Source organism: Jaculus jaculus, chromosome 5, assembly GCF_020740685.1.
Source record: "Jaculus jaculus isolate mJacJac1 chromosome 5, mJacJac1.mat.Y.cur, whole genome shotgun sequence".
NCBI classification, from domain to species: Eukaryota; Metazoa; Chordata; class Mammalia; order Rodentia; family Dipodidae; genus Jaculus; species Jaculus jaculus.
This window is the reverse complement of record NC_059106.1, coordinates 31,598,871-31,624,974: the sequence shown is the minus strand read 5'-3', so window position 1 is coordinate 31,624,974 and position 26,104 is coordinate 31,598,871. Positions and strand designations below refer to the sequence as shown.

Below are 26,104 nucleotides of genomic sequence, written 5' to 3'. Positions count from 1 at the left end.
AACTTAAAATTTTTAAGGTCGGGCTGGAGAGATGGCGTAGTGGTTAAGCACTTGCCTGTGAAGCCTAAGGACCCCAGTTCAAGGTTCGATTCCCCAGGACCCACGTTAGCCAGATGCACAAGGGGGCACATGTGTCTGGAGTTCGTTTGCAGTGATTGGAAGCCCTGGTGCTTACTAGTAAGTAATGTAGCACCTCATGTCATTCATTCTCTCTCTCTCTGTGCCTCTTTCTCTCTCTGTCTGTAGCTCTCAAATAAATGAATTAAATAAACAAAAAGAAATTTAAGGTCAACTGATACATTTTCAAATTCTCCAGAATGAGATTATTTCTTTTTAAAAAAGCATATTTTATTTTTTGCAAGCAGAGAGGGGGCTTTTTCCACTGCAAATGATGTGCCTCTTTGTGCATCTAGCTTTATATGGGTACTGGGGGATCAAACCCAGGCTGGTAAGCTTTGCTTGCAAATAAGTGCCTTTAACTGCTGAGCCATCACTCCAACCCTAAAATGCTTTTATGATTTCCTCTTTATTTTTTTTTGTTTTATTTTTGTGTATTTATTTGAGAGCGACAGACAGAGAAAGAGGCAGAGAGAGAGAATGGGTGTGCCAGGGCCTCCAGCCACTGCAAATGAACTCCAGACATGTGTGCCCCATTGTGCATCTGGCTAACGTGGGTCCTGAGGAATTGAGCCTCGAATGGGGGTCCTTAGGCTTTACAGGCAAGTGCTTAACCGCTAAGCCATCTCTCCAGCCCTGATTTCCTCTTTCTTATTCACCACTGTATTCCAATCCCTAAAATAGTGCCTGATAATTCCTAATAATTACACATTGTATAGCTCGGCATGGTGGTTACACACCTGTAATCTCGGCATTTGGGAGGCTGAGGCAAGGGTATTGCCACAAATTTGAGGTCCATTAAGGCTAGACAGCTAGAACCAAGTCAGCCAATGCTACAAGGCCCTGTCTTTAAAAAGGAAAACTAGGTAGGTAGGTAGGTAAGTAGGTAGGTAGGTACATGATAGATCATGAGTTTAAGTTAGTCTGCTAGAAAAGATGTCCAATGGAATATAAAATGTACATCTTATTAACTACAAGAATTAATGCTAAGAATAAAATTCAAAATGAATTACTGCAATAATAGTTCAGCAAATCTCCAACAAAGAATGCTGCTATGTTTAGATATGAAGAGACAAAGTTCAGAACCAGATTGCAGGAGACAGTGTTGGATACAGTGGTCTGGCTTTAACAGAACACAACACATAAGCCAGCTTATAGTTGTAAGAGAAAATGTCTAGGTGCTCCTACAGATTCACTCTCTTTCCGCAACTACAAGATGGCAACAGGTGCTGGTGAACTCTGGGTTCAGTTGTTAGAAACATCTGAAATTGAGGGCCACGTTTTGCCTTAACTGAGTTCCTGAATCCAAACCTGAATACTTCCTTAAAATCCAACCCAAGTAACTCTCAGAAGCATAATAAAACCTCCAGAAAAGCAACCAATCAGTGTTCACTAATTTTATAGAAAAAGAGGTTGTGTAACAAATTCAAATAAGTTAGTGACTCAATTCCAAGAGCAAATGAGAGGAATCCATACAATTGTGCTTGGTTCTATTTTGGCTAAGCCTGGTGAAGCAAAAATATTTCACTGAACCACAGTATACTTAGCCTAGAAGAAAGATGAGTTCATGGTAGTGATAACAGGCTTCAAATACCCTTATAGGTATGACTATGGAAAAGATTCAAATTTTATGGTATGCAGTTACTGTGGAGGAAATGAAAAGCAATGTCTGAGAATTAACGAGAGGCCACCTGACCCAGGGTAGCTGTCTCCCCCCATTTCAACAGTACCTATCACTGTGTTTGGCACTGATGATCAGCTGAGCATTGTCTTTCATTGTAGTAGACAGTGTGAATTCACATTAAATAACCACATTTTGTACTGATAAGGAGAGAAAAAGGAAATTGCACTATGAATGCAATGGGAATTTAAATATCTGGGTGGCTGCCAGTACTTCCATCTCTCCATTTACTGGAAGATTGCAGCCATTTCTAAAGTGAAGCAATATCACAGAAAGATAGTTTGCAAGATTTTCATTTATTTTCTTTCTGAGACAGGGTCTGCTATAGACCCTACTTGGCCTAAAACTCATAGCCCTCCTGTTTCAGCATTTCTGAGTGCTGGGATTACAGCATGAGCCCTCGTGCCTGGTGTGGTCTGCATGTACTTTCCATTGCGGTACTACAGAAGACCATGAGAAGATTTCATAAGCTAATATCATTCATTCCCAGTGTTTTATTCAGCGTTTCTTGGTGAATTTAAAGGCAATATTATCAGTTCGCTTGTACAAAGAAATTCAGAGAGTTAAAGGCTTTCAAAAACACATTTGGGGCTGGAGAGATGGCTCAGTGGTTAAAAGTACTTGCTAGCAAAGCCTCATTGCCTGGGTTTGATTCTCCAGTACCCACATAAAGTCAGATGCACAAAGTGGAACATGCATCTAGAGTCCATTTGTAGTGGCAGAAGGCCCTGGCACAACTATATTTACTCTCTGCCTATTTCTCCCTGTCTCTTTCTCTCTCAAATAAATAAAAATATTTTAAACACACACACACACACACACACACACACACACACACACACACACACACACACTTGGTATACCTACACTATAAGCTAAACCATATTATAGAGCCAAACTGTCCACTGCCCTAGAATGATAACCACTGCCTCCAAGTAACTATTAAATCCTTAATATTAGGTTAGGAGATCAGGTGCCTGAAATTGTCATTCTGTTTGATTTAATTTAATTATAAATTTCAATAGCCACATATAGGTAGTGTCTATCATGTTGGACAGCATAGATCTAGAGATAGGGAAGCAGCAATATCTGCAAATATTCTAGCGAAAAGAAGCACAATGATGCAAGAGAAGACCAGATGAGAACTGATGAACACTGTTTCTAAGTGCTTTTCACTAAATCAGGAATTAAACTACATGAAAAATCTCTGGAAAAAAACATGGTGAATCCTGTTGAATGAATAACCAAATAAATAAACTGTGGTTTGTGAGGAGAAGGTTTTAAGAAAGATTACCTACTGATTTCCTTAGGCCTTTATATTCATTTCCTCTTCTATTTTTTTTTATTAGTTTGCTATTCAGCAAATACAAGCAGTTTGGTACCATTATTAGGCTCATCCATGACCTACTCCCTCCCCATTGGTCCCTCCTTGTTGATGTAAATGGGTCGTGCATTGTGGAGTTAGCCCACAGTTATTGGTACGATAAATATCTCTGCATATCTTGACCCAACATGTGGCTCTGACATTCTTTCCACCCCCTCTTCTGTAAAATTTCCCTGAGCCATGTTGGGTTCATTTCTGGTCTGCTTCAGTGATGAGGTGTTGGGGGCCTCTGAGGCTCTGGCTCTCTGATTTGGTAGAAGTTGATTTTTCTCTGTATTGGTCTCCCTCCCCCTTGTGCTGGTATCCGGTTCATCAGGAAAACAGCACCCTTGCTTGTTTTGCCAATTTTTCTTAGTTTCAGCCGGGGCCCTTTTGAGGTATGATGGGGTGGCTCTCTTCTTAGGATCTGCATCTTTCTTTCTTTCCCAGGGACTTGCAGTGCAGCTAGGCAGTCACCATCTTGGCTGGAAGTCCCTCATTTCCTCGTCTCATATGCCAAGTGATACCCATTCTTACCTTTTAAACCTTCTCAAAGTATTTTTTCTGTTCTTTTTACGTATTTAATTTTTATTCACAACTTCCATAATTATAGACAATAAACCATGGTAATTCTTCCACACACACACTTTCCCCTTTGCAACTCCACTATCCATCTACCCTTTCCCCTTCTTAATCAGTCTCTTTCAAAATATATTTACTAATTAGAGTATGTGGACTTACAGATAGATTCATTCTGAATACATTCATTGATAAGAAGGGATGTAGGGAAAACTATGATGGGATGGATAATTCCCAACTTGGCTAAACTTAGAATCCAGGGGTCAGTTGACCAGATGAGATACAAGTGTAAAAAGGAGAAAGCCCATGGAGTACCTGCATCTGCTTTCCTCTGATCCTCGATTGCCCATAAAGTAAATGTCACATCATCCTGCCACTATGATGTTCTTTTCAAGCACATGGGACCAAGGAAGCATAGACTGAATTCTCTGAAACCATAAGTCAAAGTAAGTCCTTCCCACTTTAATTTATTTATTTATTATTTTTATTATTATTATTAGTTTTTTGAGGTAGGGTCTCACTCTAGCCCAGGCTGACTTGGAATTCATTATGGAGTCTCAGGATGGCCTCAAACTCACAGCAATCCTCCTACCTCTGCCTCCCTGGTGCTAGGATTAAAGGTGTGTGCCACCACACCCAGCTTATTTTGTGTGTGTGCGTGCGTGTGCACCATGGTCCCTTGCTGCTGAAAATGAACAACAGATATGTTTGCCACTGTCTGTGTCTGGATATACATGGGTACTGGGGAGTTGAACTCAGACCAGTAGGCTACAAGCAAGTGTCTTTAACTGCTGAGCCATCTCCACAGTCTGAATTTGTTTATACCAGGTATTTTGGTCCCAATGATAACAAGCTACCTAATGTACATCTTACAGCAAGTTAAAGCCATTTGCTGAGCGGACCATCTGGAATGTTGCTCAGATAAATTTAAAAGGTAGTCTTAAGACACTGGAGGTGTAGCCCAGTGGTATAGCACTTGCCTACCATATACAGTGCTCTGAGTTTGAGATCCAGCACCATAAAAAGAAGAAACACGTAACCTCCAAGATAGGAGTACATGAGAGGGCAACTGGCACAAAAGAAAATACTAGAACTCTGATTTATATTTAACTATTTTAATATTTCACTTGCATTTGTAAGCAGAGAGAAATAGAGAGAAGACTATCATATGGAGAGAACTGGTGTTCCAGGGCCTCCAGCTACAGCAAACTCCAGATACATGCACCACTTTGTACAACTGGCTTTGCATGGGTACTGGGGAATTGAACTGGGGTCATTATGCTTTGCAGGCAAGCACCTTAACTGCTGAGCCATCTCTCCAGACCCTCTACTTAACTTTTTTAAAAATCGGATAAAATTCTTCAGATTTCCCTGAAAGAAAGTTGAAAATTTCATGATAGAAATACTGACAGTAGCTACTTCCTTCATTTGCTTTAAAATTTCAACTTCTTATTTACATTTGGCCATTTAGATGGTTTTACAAAGCCAATTATTTTAAAACACAAAACTACAATTCTTCACAATGAGATACTGTGTGACCCATAAAATCTCCCACCATAAATATTTTCTGATTATATCATAGTGTTTATTTCTGAGATTAAAGATTAGCTATGCATTTAGTTTATGAAAAGGGCAAATATGTACATTTGCTCACCTCCTCTCTGATAACAGTAGTTACCAATGGTGTCTATGCAGTAGATATGTTCAAAAACATACCTAAGTAAGGCACCTGTGGTACATGCCTAAACCCCAGCACTCAAGAGATGGAGGCAGGGGGACCAGGAGTTTAAGGTCATCCTTAGATACATAGTGAGTTGGAGGCCAGTCTGGGCTATATGAGACCCTGTATAAAAAAATTACACAGAAGCATTTCCTTCTACCCATAACTGAGGGCTAACCCCACAAAGTATGACCCATATAACCCAACAAGGAGGGGCCGGGGGAGGGCAGGGAGGAGGAGGCTAGCAATGGTACCGACTTGACTGTATTCACTGAGTACAAAACCGATTTTTTTAAAAAGTATATATACATACATATATACATACATATGCTGGAGATATGGTTCAGTGGTTTAAGGCTTGGCTGCAAAACCTAGCAACCCAGGTTCCTTAGTACCCATATAAAGCCAGATGTATGGTGGGTATGCATCTGGAATTTGCAGCTGGAGGCCCTGGTGTGTCCATTCTCCCTGCCTCTTCTGTGTGTGTGTGTGTGTTTTCTCTCTCTATATTTGCAACTAAATAAATAAAAATATTTTTAAATACATAAGAAACACATAAGCCATTCCTTCAAAAAAGTAAAAGTGAACTTCATCAAACCATGAGAAAGTCTCTTAAAGTGAGCATACTGAAAGGGGATATTTGAAAAGGTTTCTGGTATACAGGATGTTTTTTGTTTTGTTTTCACCAAAAACTACATTCATAGAGCCATACAGTTTAAACTTGAAAACAAGATTTAGTCAGTTTAAGTCTTCCACTTGAAGAAATTCAATTGATTATTTACGTATTTCTTTATTTCTTTAAAAAGTTAAATGTCTAGTTTTCTAATTAGTTTTCAAGCACCAACTAAAATGAAGTAAGGTGAAAATTTCCCAGTTATATTTCTGCAGAAACCTTTGCACTGGGAGATAGAACTATAAGGTGAAAATATCGTAACTTAGAAAACAGGCTCTGGGGTCTCTTGCTACAGCTATGTGCGTGGGGGGACTAGGAGCCTAGGCTCAGAGCCAGCTTCCACACCGATTCCTTTAAGAAGATGGCAGACAAACTAGACACGGAGGAAATCACCAGCTTCAATAAGGCCAGGCTGAAGAAAACAGAAATGCTGCAGAAAAACATCCTGCTGACCAAAGAGACCATTGAACAGGAAAATCGTAGAGAGATTTTCTAAGAGCTTAGAGGACCCCTCACCCTGTCATCTCTGAGTCCCCTCGTGATGTGGAGGTAGAATCATCATGCAAGACAGAGAGGAGCCACAAACTGTACTATGAACCTGGGCTCTCCACACCGATGCCACCAGCCTGTGGGGTCTCTCTGTGGGGACCCCCAAATGGATGGCCAAATTTTCATATTGGTCCTGGTATATTGTAGAAAGTTATTTGTATGATTAATGAAAATAAAACTCACCTTGTGACAAAAAGAAAGAAGGAAAACAGAATCTGGAGAGATGGCTCAGCAACTAAAGGTATTTGCTTGCAAAGCCTGCTGGCCCTGTTTTGATTCCACAGTACCCAAGTAAAGCCAGAAGCACAGTCATGTGTGTCTATAGCTCATTTACAATAACAAGAGGCCCTGGCATGCCATTTCTCTTTCTCCCTCTCTCTCATTCTCTCTCCACACAAAAATAAGTGAAAATATTTTTTTTTAAAAAAACCTAGAGTGATTGCTTAGCAATTAAGGTGCTTGCCTGTGAAGCCTAAGGACCCAGGCTCGACTCCCTATAACCCATGTAAACCAGATGCATAAGGTGGTGCATACGTATAAGGTAGTACATACATCTGGAGTTTGTTTACAGTGGCTAAGGCCCTAGCATGCCAATTCTCTCTCTCTCTCTCTCTCTCTCTCTCTCTCTCTCTCTCTCTGTTTCTCTCTCTCTCTGTTTCTCTCTCTCTCATAATAAAAGAAAACAAAATCTATAATTTAGTCCTTCAGTTTAGATTGATACATCCTTGTGAGGCAGACCATTCACTTACAACAGATGTTAAAATTAAGTACAGAAATAAACTGAACCTAGAGACCCTTGAGTCACTGCATTACTAAGCATTAAACTAAGGCTTTCACAGTGATGAATCATAATTGATCAGAACATCCTCACTAAAAAGTTTTGAAGAAATTATGAGTCAACTATATTGTTGTCATGGGACAGGAGAAATATTTTACAGAGCTATTGATGTGCCAAATTAAAAAAAAAAAAATAAAGGTATTTAAGCAGCAAAAAAGATCTAATTAATTATTTTTACAAAATAATCTAATGTACATTAAATTATTCCATCATTTTTAAAATAAGAAAGTACCATAACTCAAGCTGACCTAGAACTCACTCTGTAGTCCAGGTTTGCCTTGAATTCATAGCACTCTTCCTTCTCTGTCTCCTGAGTGCTGGGATTAAAGACCTGAGTCACCACGCTCAGCTAAATTATTTCATCTTTATGTCAACTTTATTGTGTTTTGACTTATAATAATAAACAGAATACATAAATAAAATAAAATGTAAATTTTAAAATATATATTCACTATATAGACACTTAAAACATTTTTACTGATAGCTATAAATAAAATGCTTTACATTTCCTATTTCAAATGACTTTAAAAATTATCATAGCCAGGCTGGAGAGATGACTTAGCAATTAAGGTGCTTGCCTGCAAAGCTAAAGGACCCAGGTTCAATTCCCCAAGACCCATGGAAGTCAGATGCACACGGTGGCACACGCATTCAGAGTTGGTTTGCAGTGGCTGAAGTCCCTGGTGCACCTATTCTCTCTCTGCCTTTTTCTCTCTCTGCTTCTCTCTCTCTCTTTTTCGTCCTCTTTTCCACCCTCTCTCTCTCAAGTAAATGAATAAAAATAAAATATTTTTATAGTGCAAACAAAGCAGAATAAAACATTTAAAACAAACATGAACTCATTTGTGTTTTTGATGAAATACTCTGAGGAAGTGAATTTGGGTACTCAAAACACCAAAAGGAGAATAGATTAAGTAGATCCTGAAAATATGATCAAGTCCATTTTGAAACGATCTGGATAAGTTTACAGCACAAAACTTGTGCTATCAGGTCACAGTGTCAGTTAGATCTTGTTTTGCTATGTCCCGGGGTACTGGGGGTGGCTTCCCAGACCTCATAACAACCTAAACTCATTGAGAGATTATTTTTTCTTCCCCATGCCTTTCTAAAATGCTCCCGAGGCTCTTGTGATTCCATACCAGGTACCTATTTCTAATATCACACCTATTGATCTAGTTTAATTTATCCTAAAGGCTGAGAAATTGACACTTCAGTAAGCACTAAGAAGTGGAGTTTGGGCTGGAGAGATGGTTTAATGGTTATGGTGTTTGGGGACCCAGGTTCAATTCCCCAGGACCCATGTTAGCAAGATGCACAAGGGGGCACAAGCATCTGGAGCTCATTTGTAGAGGCTGGAGGCCCTGGAGTGCCCGTTCTCTCTCTCTCTCTCTCTCTCTCTCTGTCCTACTCTCTCTCTTTCTCTCCTTTCTCTCCCTCTTTCTCTGTCAAATAAATAAATAAAATGTTTAAAAATCAATAAAAAGAAGTGAAGCTTGCTTCATTTACTAGGTAGGCTCCTTGACTATTTGTAAGAGAAGAATATTAAACATTAGCAAGATATAGAGCCCAATATAAACCTAATGAATGTCTTGACTTCTGATGACGTGGATATTTATAAAGATGTGACCTTGCATCCTAAAAATATGAACCATGTTAAATATTTTCCAAAAACATCAGTTTACAGAGTGACTCCTGGCTTCTATATCAGGATAGATAAAGATATAGCCTCCATATCAGGATAGAAGGACAAGCGAAAAACAGAGCAGTTACAAAAAGCCCCAAGCAAGAGACTTTTCTTGTTTTCCCAAAGAATAAAAACTTCAGGAGAAAATGATTTCTAATCTCCAATTCACACCAGCCAGAGAAGGAACTGAAAAGCTACTCCTACTGCACAGGCCTTATGTCCTATGGAGAGCTTGCAGGCTTCCGAAGAGACCCTCACAAACTGAAGGAGCTTAGAGAATCCCAATTAAAAAAAAGTGTCCCCAGGTCCGCCAGCCCTGTGTGAAGCATTCTTCCAAACAGAGACTTCCTGGGCACAGCCCAGGACTCAAACTTCCCCTACTGCCACCTCTAGTACCTGGACAGATCCAAACTCTAAGTCAAGCCATGCATTTTATGTTCCTTTATTGTTTTGATCACCTAACCTCTTGCTACATTTTCAAATGAAATTCACTGAAATGTCAGTTATCTTGTTGAATATGCTTTCCTAGTTTATTTCACTAAAAATTGAATAAATATCATATTTCCACACAAAATTCTAGAATTTAGATATTTCAGCCTAACTTTATTCATTATAATCAAGGATAGTCCTTTATCTTGAAATAACTTGGCTTAATTGGAAGCTTCAAAAGACACAAGCCAAAAAATTAATATTATGATTCAATGAAAATAAATCAATCTTCCACAAGGAAATAGTTCTTATAATATGACCACCTAGGTTAATAAATAAATGTGCTGGGTTGCACCATGTCATATATTCAAGGGATGTGTGTGTGTGTGTGTGTGTGTGTACATGTGTGTGTGTGTGTCTGTGCTCTTATCAGTGTAATAATACAAAAAAGTACTTAATGTTAAATGTTCTCCTGACTTAAAATACCTTACTTTAAAGTCACACATACATTCTCTGTACAACTGCTATTCACAAATGACTAAAGCTTAAATTAAAAGTATAAGATCCTACACTGGTAGAAATATCTTCCTATTTTAAATAAACTAAACAGACTTTCCCTACAAATTCATGGAATCAAGAGTGGGATAGTAAAAGTATAAGATGAGAAAACTGTATTGTATATTTGCTTCATAGCATTTTGAGACCTTAGAGTCCTGAGAATGCAATCAGTAGCAGGTCATCACAGTTCTCCTTTGAAGCTATAAAAATCAAGCAACATGTCCTTTTCTTCTAAAAAATGTAAGTGCTACTTATAGAAACATGATCTCTATTTCTTTACCAACAAAGATGTCATGAAATCAAGCACAGGTAGAAGTTGAAATTGCAAAGTACACACAATTATAACTAATTCCCCTCCATTCTCCTGGGCATATAATAGTCTTCTTGTTTTCAGAATGGCCCTGCCATGCCCCTTGTGCTTTTCAGCAGATGACAGTGTGAATGAACCCCATTCATGCACAATAGTCATCACCTTCCATGAAAATGCTTATCTAGTTGATTCCCCTTGGACTGTTTCCTTATTTTAGGGCTATTTAAAAATTTCAGGGGCTGAAGAGATGGCTTAGTGGTTAAGGCGCATGCCTGTGAAGTCCAAGGACCCCGGTTCAATTCTCCAGATCTCAGGTAAGACAGATGCACATGGTGGCACATGTGTCTAGAGTTCATTTGCAGTGGCTAGAGGCCCTGGTGCACCCATTCTCTCCCTCTCTCTCTCTCTCTTTCCTTTTCTCTGTCTCTAATAAATAAGTAAAAATAAAATCTTTTTTAAAAATTTCAGCCCATTGAATCAGCCTTTAAGCATAACTTTCTTTTGGCCTTCTCTCAAAAGAATCCCTAACATGAAGTTATTCTGCACAATTTTTATTTTCTGCCCCTCTTTTAGTCTATTTGTCAGAACTGAGTTCTTCATAGATTTTTCTCTCATCAGGGTTCTTCTTGATCCTAAGCAAATAAAACATATGCAAAAGCCACCCATGTTTCAGCTTCCAGTTTCACCAGTTGTCATCTTCATACCCTTACCTCAGAGTTGTTGAGGTGGCATTTGTGAGTTCCTGGAAACCAGCCATCACTGGAACATTGGTCAATGTCCACTTTCTGAAGATTAATATCAACTTTCATGACACCCCTAAAATTAAGAAAAACATAAAAAGTAACAAATTAATCTGAGTCTTTACAACTTCTAACTCTGCATTCTGTCCCGAAAATTGATCAAAGCAAGAATGAACTAAAGTTTTCAGAGTGTCCGTTCATATTTCACTCTCCAATACTCAGTGAAGCTACCTAACAGGACAAAGCCAGCAAGTACGAGCTTCGTCTAAGTTGCAAGTAGAGCTCGTACTGTTCGCTGCCTTCCGCTTTCACACGTGCCTGCATAGAAGAGGGGCTCAGTAAGTGCAGTTTGACAGAAGCCGACAAGGTTGTCATGGACATGGTAGAAAACTTGATTCTTTAATAGCACCCACCCAAACTCTTCTTATTAAAATGAGTCATAGTCAAGCCTTTATCTCATTTTTCTCTGCTGCTTCCTCCCATTGTAAAGCCAGAGGGACAGAAGTTGGGGTGGTTGAAGGGGAGGGTAGTATCAAATAATAAGCTTCTCTTTCCTCTGATCTGCTATCACAATGGCTTTGAACTGCTCCATATGTCTCCCAAAGTCCCACACCAGACGTCTGCACCATCTACAGAAAGACTAAATCACTTAGTCACTTGAGGAGTCCCTCAGAAGGGCACTCACAAATTTAGAGTCAAAAGTCACCTTGCAAAGAGAGTTCCAAGTTTATCTAAAATTCCTGTTTTCTTCAATCAAGTTCTCCATATTTTCCTAAGACTCCATGCATTTATCAGCCTCAACACCAGCAAGAGCTGCAGAAACCTGCCATGTACTGAGCTGTCTCATGTAGCCTCAAGTGAAATGGTTGGGCTTGAAACTATAGAATATGGTTTGCATGTATTTGCATAAAGCAAGGACACTCTCACTTAAAACATCTAAAAGTAAAAATGTATTTTCAGATCCTATATCACCAACTTAAGCTATTTGCACTATGATATTAGTTAAATATGAAATATTGATAGGTTCAAGCCAGGCATGGTGGCACATGCCTTTAATCCCAGCACTTGGGAGACAGAGATAGAAGGATCACTGTGAGTTCAAGACCAGCCTGGAACTACAGAGTAAGGCCTAGGTCAACCTGGTATAGAGTAAGACTCTATCTACCTCAAAAAAGTTAACAAAATAACCCCACAAAAACAAACAAACTAAAAGGAATAGTTTCAAGTCCAGCACTTCATATAGTCACAAAAATGAGAGTTGATTATAAAACATATGCAAAAAACCTGTAAAACTAACAAAAATTAAAGGTAAAATTAGTGACTATTCCCTCTCAAAGCAGTAGTGTGGCACTTCTATTTACCACATATTAATGATTTATTTCTTTTATCCCTTTCTTCCTTTTAAACTACCATGACATTTGACAAAGAAGCTTAATGTGATTTGGGCTTCCTTGCAGTAAATAAATCATTTTTGTTTTCCTGTTATTTTCTTTAACCTGGAATCAAGTGTTATACTATATAGTGTTAGGTTTGGGACAGGCTGGCTTTCTTTCCCATTCCACACAGCTGTGACATGTACCTAATATGCCCAGGTCTATGACTTTGTAAGTGTGAAGCCTCACAGCCAGTATTTGGAGTAAGGAATGCTACCTCCTCATGGTCAAGGGAACAAAGTCCTCTGTGCTGGATAGACATTCAATAGCAAGAGCCTCCTTACTCAGAATTTAACAGGTGCTCAGATCCCCTGATCACTTACGTGGATCACAAGTCCACGCCCCATGAAGTACTCCACTCCCCAAGAAACCTTACATCCACCACCCTCCAAGACTTCTTCCTTGCTTGCTTCAGAACCCACAATTCTCTGTTCTAGTGTTAAATAAATCCGGAGGCCCAAAGAAACAGTATATCTCCGAGTACTCTACTTTCAAATCTGAACCTTACAGTATTAACATGCTCAAAATCTTCAAGCCTTACGATCATGCAAATAACCTAGAGTATATGCAAGTTAATTTTTCAGATGATCATTGAAATAAAAACAAAAAATCATACAAAATGTTCAAGCCCTTCAGAATAACATACCCCATTTGGAAAACACTACTGTTGTGAACCACAATGCCACAGTGTTCATGTGATAAGTACTAGATTCCCAAGTATTCTTGAGACATTCCAATGTCTAACTCAGTTCAGTGCTTTGCTCTCTCAACAATGTCTGTAGTCTGGTTTGTGTGTAACACCGTAAGATATTATATGGAGGTCACAAAGGTGCACCACATCGATTCTGCCACCAAATGTTGTAAGGAATTTTATAAAATATCAAGAAATTTAATGGAGAATGCATGTGAAACCCAGGTTCAGTTCCTCAGGACCCACGTAAGCCAGATACACAAGATGGCACATGTGTCAGGAGTTCATTTGCAGTAGCTAGAGACCCTGGGCACCTATTCTCATCCCTTCTCTCTCCCTCTCTCCCCCTCCTTCTTTCTCTCTCTCAAATAAATAAATAAACAAAATATTTTTTTTTAAACTCAAGGGATGTGGAAGGTTATTGTTTGGGCAAAGGAAGGGTCCAATAAATATTTGGTGATTGCTGCTAGCTTTCACCACTAAGATTTTCAATAAAACTGTGCTCCACGTAGTTCATGGCAATCATCTAACTTAAATATCTTAGGGCATAACATAGCCCTTCTTTAATTCAATAAATAAATAGTGAGGACCTCTTGTTGCATGGTTGAGAGAAATGAAGCCCCTCTGGGATCTGAATGGGCTTAGAATTCCCCGAAGCCAGTGGTTTTCAAGATCTTGTCTTACAATTGGCAAGCGATTGTTAGGCATATACACAGAACATGAGGAAGGGTAATCCATGAAAGATTAACTTTTAAGAGACAGTAGAAGAAAAGTTCCTGAGCTGGGAGCACCACCCCTACACACACAGCCGGGAGGAGTGCTAAGAGGGGTAAAAAAGTCCCAGAAAATCTGCATGGTGACGTGGATCAGGTCGCTTTATAAATTAGGTATCCAATTGGGATGAACCTCCTTGCCAAATTCAAATGTATATGAAGGACCTTGGTTGGGTGGTGGGCCAAGGAGGAGAGCACAGACTCAGAACGGCTTGACGGTGGTTGGGGTGGGGAGACCATGAAAACTTAAGAAGGAAGAATCAGGAAGCTGCTCCTTATCACATCTTGAATCACACTGGCGTTCTCTGCTAGTGTCTCCAGGACCTACCATCTATGTTCTTGTGGACCCAGATCCCTTAACTGACCACCTGCAAAAGAAAGTTAGCTTGCTCTTAATCTGAATCCTATAATAAACCAGAATTGTTCTGTTCTTGTTTGTGAACGCGATCAGAAAGGGGATAGTACTGCATTCTGGAAGCTTAATTCTAATGTAGGATAGACAGGTAATAAATTATGACTGTAGCAAATAAATAAATTATACTATTCATTACAAAGGAAGATGTCTGCTGGGGGTAAATCAAAGGAGGGCAGGATAAAAAAAAATGTTTACTAGGTGGGCAGGAAACGCCTCATTGGGAGGAGATGCTGGCTGACGGCGTGGTTATAGCAGTTCATGCATTCCATCACCTGTGTCATGAGATTTCCCACTGGACAACTTTCCCTGTGACATTTTGATATTCTTCCTTGAACATTTAATTTAAAAAGTACTTTTAAGGCATAAACTCACCAAAATATGCATTTCTACTTATACAAAAATTGTTAGTAATAAAGAGTTGTCTTCCTCAACTACCCACAAACAGCAGGAACTTAGTGGCAAGATGGTGGTAATCTCCAAACATCCCAGCTCACTCAGCATCGTGTCTACCATGAGACTGCAATTATTCTGGTGCTTCTTTTTTTATTTATTTTTCCTGGAGAAAACTGGATTCAGAAATATGTATTTTAACGGTTGAGAACTTTCTCTTCCTAATTCCAAGTTCTCATACAGAAGCCAAAAAGTCACCACAGACTTTAAAGGCAACTCTGAAGCCCTCTGGGTTTGCGCACAAGCACTAGAGGTAATGAGCCATGGGTTCACCAGCTGGGAAATCAGCGCTGACTCATCTTCATTAGGACCTTGACTTGGTGCCTGGAGACCTACAAGGCCCTGGGGAAAGCGCAGCAGACTTCCTGCTTCCTGCGCGGGAGAGAGACGGTTAGGGGACTACGTGCGAGGAAAATTCTCTCTTACTGGGGAAGAGTAGTCAGCTTGAAGCAATGTGAAGACCCAAATACCCAAACACCCCCATGCATAGGCCAGGCAGAGCCCCGCCAGAAGCCCCAGGATGCCTGTGCCCAGATTCCCCTGAGCTACAGTCTCTGGGGTGGAAATGTTCTTCCCACATCCGGTGAGTACTGGCCTTTGGGAAGCTGTGAGGGAGGCCAGAAAGTAGCTGCTGTTTCAAGGGCTCGGGAATGGAAAGTGAGGACCGAAACAAACAAACAACAAAAGAAAACCATAGTAAGTGGTATTCCCCCAAACGGCTGGGTGCTTAGCTTCTTCTCAGACCACCACGGTCCTCTACCTACGGCCTGAAATTCAACAAACCCCTAACTGGATTCAGACTCAGCAAGTGAAATACCCTTGTGTTGTGCATGAATCCGTGTCAAATGGGTTGCAAAGGGCTATAAGTTGGAGTTCTGCATTCTTTTTGTATTTTTGACGTTTCTACTCCATTTCCACCATCACTGACTAGTTCGAGGCCTTCATCTCTCACCAGAGAAACAGTTTTTTATAATGGCTGCTTGGCTCTATCTGGCATTTTTCTAAAGTTTATAACATTGGATACTTGCCAAGGCAAATACAAAGCCATTAATACACTTTATATCACAGTGTGACCTTTGACCTGACAGATTCATTTACAACTGTAAGATAGGTACACACTATGGACAGTAAGAGTATTACCAGATGCCAATAACTTGGCTATACCCAGTAGTAACTGCAAAGTACCTTAACATAGATCATATCCAACATAACTAGTCTTGAACTTCCCTTTAGCTGGTTTCCAGAAATGCACACAGACTAGTGACTGGAGACATGTTAGAGCAGAAAGAGACCATTGCAGTTAAAGTGCTTGAATTTCACAAATTTTACAAAACAGTTGGCCACAGGACTCATTCTTGGTGCCTATCGGGCCTCTAGAAGGTGTTCATTTAAGCAATGGTTATAAAGTTTAAATGCCATGCAAAAGGCTAAAAGACATCCACCTGTCTGTAACCTTTGAAACATCGAAATTGGATCCTGACACTTCCCTGTTCAAGGCTAATATTTTCACTTTCACAGAGAATAAAATCCAAATTCCTTAGAATAGCATACAGTTAATTAAGCCTTTTCTACTTCTAACTTCTAATAGCCCACTGAAACACTTTTTGTCTCAGACAATTCACATTGGGATCCCAGGAAAATTCATACTGTTTCACAAAAAAAAAAAAAAAAATCTTTCCTTGGAGATGCTAGCTAGCATTGAGTCCAGGGCCTTGCCCATGCTAGGCAAGCATTCTAGTACTGGACCACATCCCAAACCCCTGCCTCGTTGTTTCTTAAACATTCTCCCTCAGCATCTAAGTCAGTATAACCCCCCCAACTCACTCTGGGTAAACCTCCAGTGCTAAGAGAATGCAGGAGCAGCTAAGTAGCTACAGACACCGAAGCAAAGACCATGGTGAGCATCTGTGGATCAAGGAGGAAGAAAGGAGCAGATGTGTCCAAGGAAAGCTTAAAGAATCTGCACTGCTTCCTTCCCATGTTACCTTGGGAGGTAATTTCCTGCTCCACTGCTGCAAAAAATTGGTAGTAACAGTTCACAGAGATAACATTCATGGAAGATCTGTGCAAAAGCTCTGCTGAACTAAAAAGCTGATCAAGCAGGCGCTGGTTGGTCCGCTGCCGTCAGGCATCTGCTTCTAACAATAGTTAGCCAGAATTGAGTAGGTGCCTAAGAGTGGGCTGCTGCCGTAACTAAGCCCTGGAATGCGTAGGACTAGCATTGGAATCAAGCAGAGGCAGAAGCTGAAAGGGTCTCCGACAGTTGACAAAAGTTGGTGAGTTTTGAGGCACAATGAAAACTTTTTTGTTGAGGCAGAAGAAAAGGGACTTCTGTGACATAATAGGTAGAAAGTTTAGCATCACTTTCACCTGTGGATGAATGAACAGTAGATCTGCTGCTGAATATGCTAGGCGAATGCAAGAGAGAACTGTATGGTCCCTTCATACCTGTGATAAATGTAAAATGAAAGGGCTGTACTAAAGAAAGAGCTACTTAGTTTTCTGTGCTGTTTTTGCTGGGGTTTTGCTTTTGTAAAAATCATAACAAGGGGCTGGAGAGATGGCTTAGCAGTTAAGCGCTTGCCTGTGAAGCCTAAGGACCCCGGTTCGAGGCTCGGTTCCCCAGGTCCCACGTTAGCCAGATGCACAAGGGGGCGCACGCGTCTGGAGTTCGTTTGCAGAGGCTGGAAGCCCTGGCGCGCCATTCTCTCTCTCTCCCTCTATCTGTCTTTCTCTCTGTGTCTGTCACTCTCAAATAAATAAATAAATAAATAAATAATCATAACAAAACACACTTGATACTGAATATATCATCTTAACCACTTTTAAGTAGTGTTTAGTTGTATTAAGTACTTTCACAGAGTTGTACATCTAGTCTCCAGAACATTTAAACTGAAACTACTCATTACAACTCACCATTCCTCTATACAGTTTCTAGAGTAGAACCACCATTCTGATATCTGTGAATTGTACAACTCTAAGTTCCTCATATAGTTTGTATATAGTTTGTACGGTATTTGTCTTCTCATCAGCCCACATCACTTCCTGTGATGTCTCCAAGGCTCATCCAGATTGTAATGAGCGTCAGAACTTCCTTCTTTTTAAGGCTGAGTAGTCTTCCATTGCATGCATCTCTCACATCTTTGTTTATCATTCCTCTGTGGATCATCAGGTTGGTCTGGGCTGTTGTGGATAATGCTACTCTGGAACTGCTTTGGTTTTGAGCAAAATGTAGAAGAAATACTAAAAGCTTGGCCTGTAGCATATGAAAATAGAACTGTTTCTCATCCCCAGCGTCTCCTAGTGAACAGATTCTCAACAGCTGAAATGGCTATAGTGCAAAGAACTACCACAGGATGAAGCTTTGAAATCCTTCAGGACCAAGAAGATGGCTAAGGCATCAAAACAGTTCAGGTAGACCAAAGGGCTCCAGATGGCCTAATGAGCATCTTCTCCATATTTCTGCTAAACAACATTGATACCAAGATCCATAAGGTTTTATTGCACAGTTGCAACAGGATCCAGGATTTGTTTTCTTAGACTGGCCTTGAACTCAGTACATAGTTAGGAATGATCTTAAATTTCTGGTTTTCCTGCCTCTCTCTACTTCCAGAGTGCTAACGTTATTGTTGTGCACCACCACACCCACTTTATGTGTTCCTGGGGCCAGAACCCATAAGTATAGATAAAACACTCTACCAATTGAGCTACATCCCCAGCCTCAGGGCCCAGGAAGAATTTAAACTTTTATTTATGGGCTGGGAATATAGGTCAGTGGCTGAAGGTACTTACTTGCAAAGGTTGTGGTTGAGAGAGAGGCAGGAGTCATGAATCAAAACAGGCACATCAGTAGAATAGGAGACAAGTTAAAGAGTTCTCAGTTTCAAAACTGAAAGCTAAATAATGGTACTATTGAATTGGGACACAAAAAGATAAACATACATACGTCCATAGGCATGTAAGAACATGATTAAATCAATGAGGGGCCAACAGTAACTTTCTCTCAGAAGAATTTCAGGTAATAAATTTAGAAGGAATGGGTGAAGCAGAAAATCACGAGAACATCACTTTAGGGATGGGGATGTAGCTGAGTGGCAGAGGGCTTGCCTAGCATGTATAAGGCCATGGGTCCAATGCCCGGTGCAGAAAAGGCAATTGAGCAACATAGTAGTAAATGTTACAGTCAAAACCTGTGGATAAATGTTAATAATAATGTGAAAATCCTTAAGGAGAAACAGGACTTAGATAACCCCTGAAGTATCTCCGTCAAAACAATCATCTTTGTAGTGGTTTTAACATGTATCTAAAGCCAAAATTACATCACCACCCCTGAGTGTGGACCTCACTTAATGAATCACTGCTAATGAATAAAAGTAGTAGGTTGGAGAAACATGGAAAACACTATGGTGACCAAGTGATTAAAAGTTTCATCATCAAGGCTGGATAAAAGGCTTGGCAGTTAAGGTGCTTGCTTGCCCAGGCTTAGTGAAGCCTAAGAATTCATGTTCAAATCTCCAGGTACCACAGAGCCAGTGATGCAAGCATGAATGTTGAACATGCGCCACTAGGGGGCGCATGCCTCTGACGTTCGTTCTGAGCAAGATGAAGGTCCTAGTGCATTCATTCTCTCTCTCTCTCTCTCTCTCTCAAAAAAAATCAAAATAATTTTTAAAAAGTTCCACCATCATAAGAAAGTTAATGAATAGCATGTACTTTGATACAATGTAATTACAAACTTCATAACCTTATTCATCAGAGAATCCATAGCAAGGGAATTAACAAATTAATTCTCTTCTGAAGTGTCAACCAATGATGGATAACAATGCATACTTGAAAAACAAAGAAAGACTCAGAAATTCATGGAGAACTGATTGGAAGATACTATGAGAATGCTCACCAAAGTAATATGCAGGTTCGTTTCCAGGGCTGCTGCACCAAAGTGCTTCAGAGCAGTCAACATAAAAAGCAGGACGTCTTGGAAGCCATGGTGGCACATGCCTTTAATCCCAGCACTTGGGAGGCAGAGGTAGGAGGATCCCTGTGAGTTCAAGGCCGCCCTGAGACTACATAGTAAATTCCAGGTCAGTCTGAACTACAGCAAGACCCTAATTTGAAAAAACAAAACAAAACAAAAAGCAGGACTTCAATTTCATATAATCCTTTAGGCTATGAATAGAACATTAAAGTGTTGGTTTCTTCTTTTCTCTTTCTTTGTGACTTCTCATGAACTTCCCTGTGTTCCTCATAAGGACACCAGATATATTGGATTAGGGACCATGCTAATTGTCTCATTTTAACTTAACTGCCTCTTTAAAGAGGCTATGTCCAAACATAATCTCATTCCTTAGATATTGGAAGTTGGGACTTCAACATACAAATATAAAATTAACACAATTCACCTACAACATGTGATATTCCACTTTGCATCCTGGAATAGAAAACTGACTCTAGTAGCTTTAATGTAAAATGACTCACAGAGCCCCGTGTGTTTGGCTACTTGACCCAGTTGGTGTCACTGTTTGGGAAGTTTGTTGATCTTTGGGGGACGTGAAACGTTGCTGGAGGAACTGCTGGAGGCGGGCCTTGATGTGATATAGCTAGACCCCATGTGACGTTCACTCTACTCTCTGTCTGCTGGAGTGACAACATGATGCTTCCTTTTCTGCTACGCTTTCCCCACCATGAGGACTTCTATGCTTTGGAACTGTAAGCCAAAATAAATTATTTCTATCCCTAAGATGCTTCTGGTTGGGTGTTTTTTGTTTTTTGTTTTTTTAATTCCAGAAGCAAGAAAGTAACTGATTCATGGACCTTGGTGTAAGACTTAAGACCACCTAAGTGCAATAGGCTGGCTGCTGGTCCTTACTACGGAATATTTCACCATGGCTGTATCGGATGTATTGTTACGGGAAACTGGTGAAGAGTACGTGGGAGCTTTTTACTATCTTTACTAATATTCTGAGCTCTACTCCAAATAGTTACTCAAAATAGTTTAAAACTCTCCAGTCATAAAATAATTCATCTATTGAAAAGATAAGGGAAGACCTCCATAATTAGAAATAAAATGTGCAAAGTCAGAAAATATGAAAATAAGTAATACACAGAGTAAAAAGGTAAAGGCATGTATAAAAGCTATATTATTATTAATCATATTCTGATAAAACACTGGAGGGAAAAAATAAATTGATAAAAAGTATAAAATACCAAGTTTGCCTTAAGGGAAATAAACAGAAGTTGCCTACAACAATAACCACAAAAAGTTCAAATTACTTCTCAGAAAACCTGATTTACATATGAATTCTACCAAACTTTTAATGAACAATTATTTCTTTGTTCATGAATTTTCAGAAATGAAGGGGAAAATATCCTATTCATTTTATTTGGATTGCAAACACATGAAGATAATGCCAAAAAAGTGCCCATTTAACTACCCATATTTTTCCAAAATGTTTAAAGGAAACATTGACTCCATAAATGTTATGGTATATTAAAATAACTGTACATCATGATCCAAGGGAATATATATATATATATATATAAGGAATCAAAAGAAGTTTGAGGGGTCTTTGCGTATGTGTGTCTCTGTGTGTGTGTCTGCACATGGAGGCCAGAGGTTGATGTTGGGTGTCTTCATAAACACACCCTCCTCTTTGTTTACCGAGGCCTGCCCAGCGTACAGCTAGCCAGCTTGCCCTGGGAATGCCCTGTGTCTGCCTGCCAGTACTGGGATTGCATGCAGTCTGCCACCTCATGCAGCCTGTAGGCAGTTGCTGAGCCATCTGCCCAACCCTCAAGGATGTTTCAATACCAGAAAAATTTAGCAGTAAAATTCATTATATTAATAGAGGAAATGAGACCAAAAAATATGTGGTTCTAGGGATCAAAGATAGTGCCTTGTATATGCCAGGAAAGTCCCCTACCACTGAGCTACATCCCCAGCCCTTGACATTGTTAAAAGAGGATCTCACTGTGTAGCCCAGACTAGCCTCAAACTTGAGATCCTCCTGCCTCTGCCTCCAGAGTGCTGAGATTACAGGCACAGGACTCCACCCAAGTCTGAGAAAAATATTTTAATCAATATAAAGGGGAACATTACAAGTTTTACACCTGATTTTTAATGGAAAGCTAGAAAACTCAACTTGATAATGCTTGCCTTATCAAGCATTATTCTTGAATATCAAGACTTATTCTTGAAGAAGGAACTTCTTTAATATGCTTCCTTTAATGTGCTTGCCGTGCCACTGACACTGTGTAGCACGGGACCAGAAGTTCCAAGTGCTTCTGATAAAGATAAAAGCAAGTACCAAGCAATAAATGAAAGAGAAAAGCGTGGGAGAGATTACTCTGTCATTATTTGTAAAGATGACTATTTATCAATCAACAGATAAATATAAAAGCAGTAAGTTCAGCAAGACAGTTAGATACCAGACTTAAGAATAAAAATCAGGTTCTGGGGAGATGGTTCAGTGGTGATAAGCACTTGCTCCTAAAGCCTGCTGAGTTGAGAGTGATTCACAGCCAGCAAACATGGGAACTCACACAATGTGGCTCACACATCTGTCATCCCAACATGCCTATAGCAATGGGAAGTGGAGACAGTTGAACCCCAAAGCTCACAGGCCACCTAGACTATCCTTTCCAGCATCACAACAAGAAGTGAGACTCAAAGAAGAGAGAAGTGAAAGAGAGCACTGTGAGGTTGTCCTCTGACCACACACACACACACACACACACACACACACACAATGGCATATACGTGCCTATGCACATACTAACAAACATGTACATACATAATGCACACACAAATATTTTTAAAGTAAAAACTATTACTATTTCTCTACACGGCTCTGATTTTTTTTAAAAAAAAATGTAGCTATGGCTGGAGAGGTAGCTTAGTGGTTACGGCACTTACCTGTAAAGCCTAAGGACTCATGGTTGACTCTCCAGGTCCCGTATAAGCCAGATGCCCAGTGATGCAAATGCACAAGGTTGCACATGAGCACAATAAGTGCATGTATCTGGAGTTTGATTGAAGTGGCTGGAGGCCCTGGCATGCCAATTCTTCCTCTGTCTCTCTCTCTCTCTCTCTCTCTCTCTCTCTCACACACACACACTTAAAAAAGGCAGTCTGTTGGGCTTGCCTCAAAAAAATTGTAACTAAAGAGATACCATCTAAAATGCCAAAAAGTGGGCTAAAGAGATGGCTCAACAGTTAAATGCACTTGCTTGTGAAGCCTGATGGCCCAGGTTTAATTCTTCAGTACCTTCCTAAAGCTAGATACATTAAGTGGTGCACGCATCTGGAGTTAATTTGCAAATGAGAGAAGGCCCTGGTATGCCCATTCTCTTTCTTCCTTCCTTCATCTCTTTCTTTCTCTCTCATAAATAAATAAATATTTTTAAAAATAAAATAGCAAAAACATCCATAAATTCTCTAGAAGTGAACTTAATGAATATTAATTCAACAATGAGAAAATTCCAAAAACTCCAACAAAGGACAAAACATAAGCTAAGCAAATGGAAAGATGTCATATACTCTCAATGGGGATAATTTATTTTAAAAAAAGTAAATTCTTTTCAAATGGAACTATAAGTTTAATGTATAACCAATCAAAATTCCAGATGAATTTCTGAAATACTTGTTTTGGTCCAAGCAGAATTATAAAATCTGTGAAAAAGAAAAGAGGATAAATTGCCCAAACAAATATTAAGACATCTTGCTCAACCCTGGCAGACGTGTGGCTGCTGACTGAAAAAAGAAAGCTGAGAAACAAACATGAGTGTTGGACACACACGTGTGGTACGAGAACATTGCTCTGTAGGTGAGAAAGGACGAGTGAGTCCCCCACCCAACAGTGTTGCATACAGGCAAACTTATGACGTTAAAGACTTAGGCATGAAAGGTAAAACTAGAGTTAGTAGCTGCTAAACACAAGAAAATGTTTTTGTTTTGTGATTGAAAGACTTCATATACAAACCCCAAAACATAAAATCAAAATTTTAATTAAGTAAATACCATCAAAGTCTTTTTAATTCTGTTCAAGGGAATCTATTCTGGGTAAAATTAACTTAAAAAGGACAGATCGGATGACTTTGCAATGTCTAAACTTGACAAGGAAATGATACCCTGAGTGCACCAAGATTTACTGCAACACCAGAAAAACAAAGGCATGGTAATGAAAACAAGATTCTAGAAGAGCAAACCCAACAGACTCACAAGCATATGAGGAGATGCTAAGGTCAGTAATCAGAGAAATGCAAATTAAAATAATAATGAGGTATTGCTTTGCATTCATTAGTGTGGCAAAAAAAAATTAGAAAGCTGTAGAATGCCAAAAGTCGGAAAAAAAATGAAATCTTTCCTGGTGCATGTATAGACTAGCTCTGCCTTGCCTAGAAAGCACATTTACATTCAGTAAAATTACATTTACCTGCCCTTATGACCAAGAAATCCTGCTCTTTGACTCGGTGTTTACCAGCACTTGCTTACAAAGCCTGTTTCAGTCACACAAAGTAGACATGCATCTGGAGTTCGTTTGCAGCAGCAAGAGGCCCTCTTGGGCTTATACTCGTTTTCTCTCCATTTCTGTCTCAGAATAGAAATTATTGTTAATTATTTGCTCACAAAAGAGCAAGCCTATGAACAGATCACTTCACAGGTCAGAGGACAAGAACGGAATCATGGGAAAGGGAAGACTGAGGAATGGAAAAAAAGTTTAGTCCTTTCTTTTACATAAAACTGTGGGAAATTCTAGAATCAAATTTCAGTAACCTTTACATAAAACTGTGGGAAATTCTAGAATCAAATTTCAGTAACTTTAAGTTTTAGTTAAATTCATTTGAGGGCATCTTCCTCACCAGGCCTTCTCGTCCTAAGGACACATTGTTCTCAAAATCAGCACCTTCATTTTTTAGCTTTTAAGCCCGTAACTGTAATAGGTACAAAAACATAGTTCTTTCAGGGTCTTCGTGACAGAAAACAGTTGGCAAGTCTCCTCCATCAGGCATGACCTTTAGCCATTGTATTTGGTGCCAGGTATGTGGGCTATTTCAAGATTAGGCCAACTTTTCCCTCAGCTCAAGTAAAACTTAAATCACAAGCCAGAGTGAACAAAGACAGAGGTCAAAATGCCAGACATGACTTGGAAGCCAAAAGTTAAATAAAAACACTGTTAACCGCAAGCCAATAAAGTTGTAACACTTTTCAGTTATAAAGAACTTTACAAGGGTTGAAGAGGTTGCTAAGTGGTTAAGACACTTGCCTGCAAAGGCAAAGGACCCGGGTTTGATTCCTCCAGGGCCCACATAAGCTAGATGCACAAGGTGGAGCATGCATCTGGATTTAGTTTGCAGTGGCTGGAGGCTCTGGTGTGCTCATTCTCACTCTCTCTCTCCCTCCCTCCCTCCATTTCTCTGCCTGTTTCTCCCCCCCGCCCCCGCTCTCTCTCAAATAAATAAATAAAAATAAAATAATTTTTAAAACTAAAAAAGAACCTTACTATAACAAGCTGAGAAGTGCATAGCATCTCTACACTACGGATAAAGGAGAGTCCCAGGAATTCAGTGACATGGAAAACACCTGCCACATCTTCAGAGTCTCATCTAAGGAAATCAAAATCATGTACTTGACTTGAAGTCTATTCATTATTACCTGTATCCCAGCTACATGTTCAACAGAAGTAGTTTCCACATAAGCGTCTCATAATATTCAGTAAACTTAGCTGATTTTATGTTCATGCTACAGATAGATTAGGGAAGGGAGCTGTACCATGTAAGACTCTGCCACGTGGTAGTATAGACTCACAGTTCAAGTTATTATTCTTCAAAAGGTAATAGTACAGTGGGAGGGGCAAAAGAAAATAAAGGTAAAATATATTCATTCAGGCAAAAAGCATTGAGTCCTGACTATGTTAGTTTGAGTGTTAGAAGTGAAATGGGGCTAATAATGATGCAGTATTATGCAAGGTCAGACATGCCAACAAGCAAGCTTCACATCCTTTTGTGTCATGACTGGGGTACACAGGAATGTCCCATCCAGTTAACTGAGGGTCATCTTTCCAGGATTTGCCTTTTAAAGGGAAGACAGAGTTGTGAGCAAGAC

General features: G+C 39.7%; 2 protein-coding genes across 2 annotated transcripts in view; one reads left to right on the top strand and one right to left on the bottom strand.

The window, feature by feature from the left end:
* Positions 1-26,104, bottom strand: part of Gpr158 (G protein-coupled receptor 158) — a 344,357-nt gene that overhangs the window by 283,468 nt on the left and 34,785 nt on the right. Inside the window, exon 2 of the mRNA XM_004659673.3 lies at positions 11,212-11,317. Within this exon, the coding sequence (XP_004659730.3) occupies positions 11,212-11,317 (106 nt within the window). The remainder of the gene's footprint in view (positions 1-11,211; positions 11,318-26,104) is intronic.
* Positions 6,495-6,629, top strand: LOC105944090 (thymosin beta-10-like). Its single transcript, XM_045151090.1, has one exon. The coding sequence runs from the start codon at positions 6,495-6,497 to the stop codon at positions 6,627-6,629; it is 135 nt and encodes a 44-aa protein (XP_045007025.1).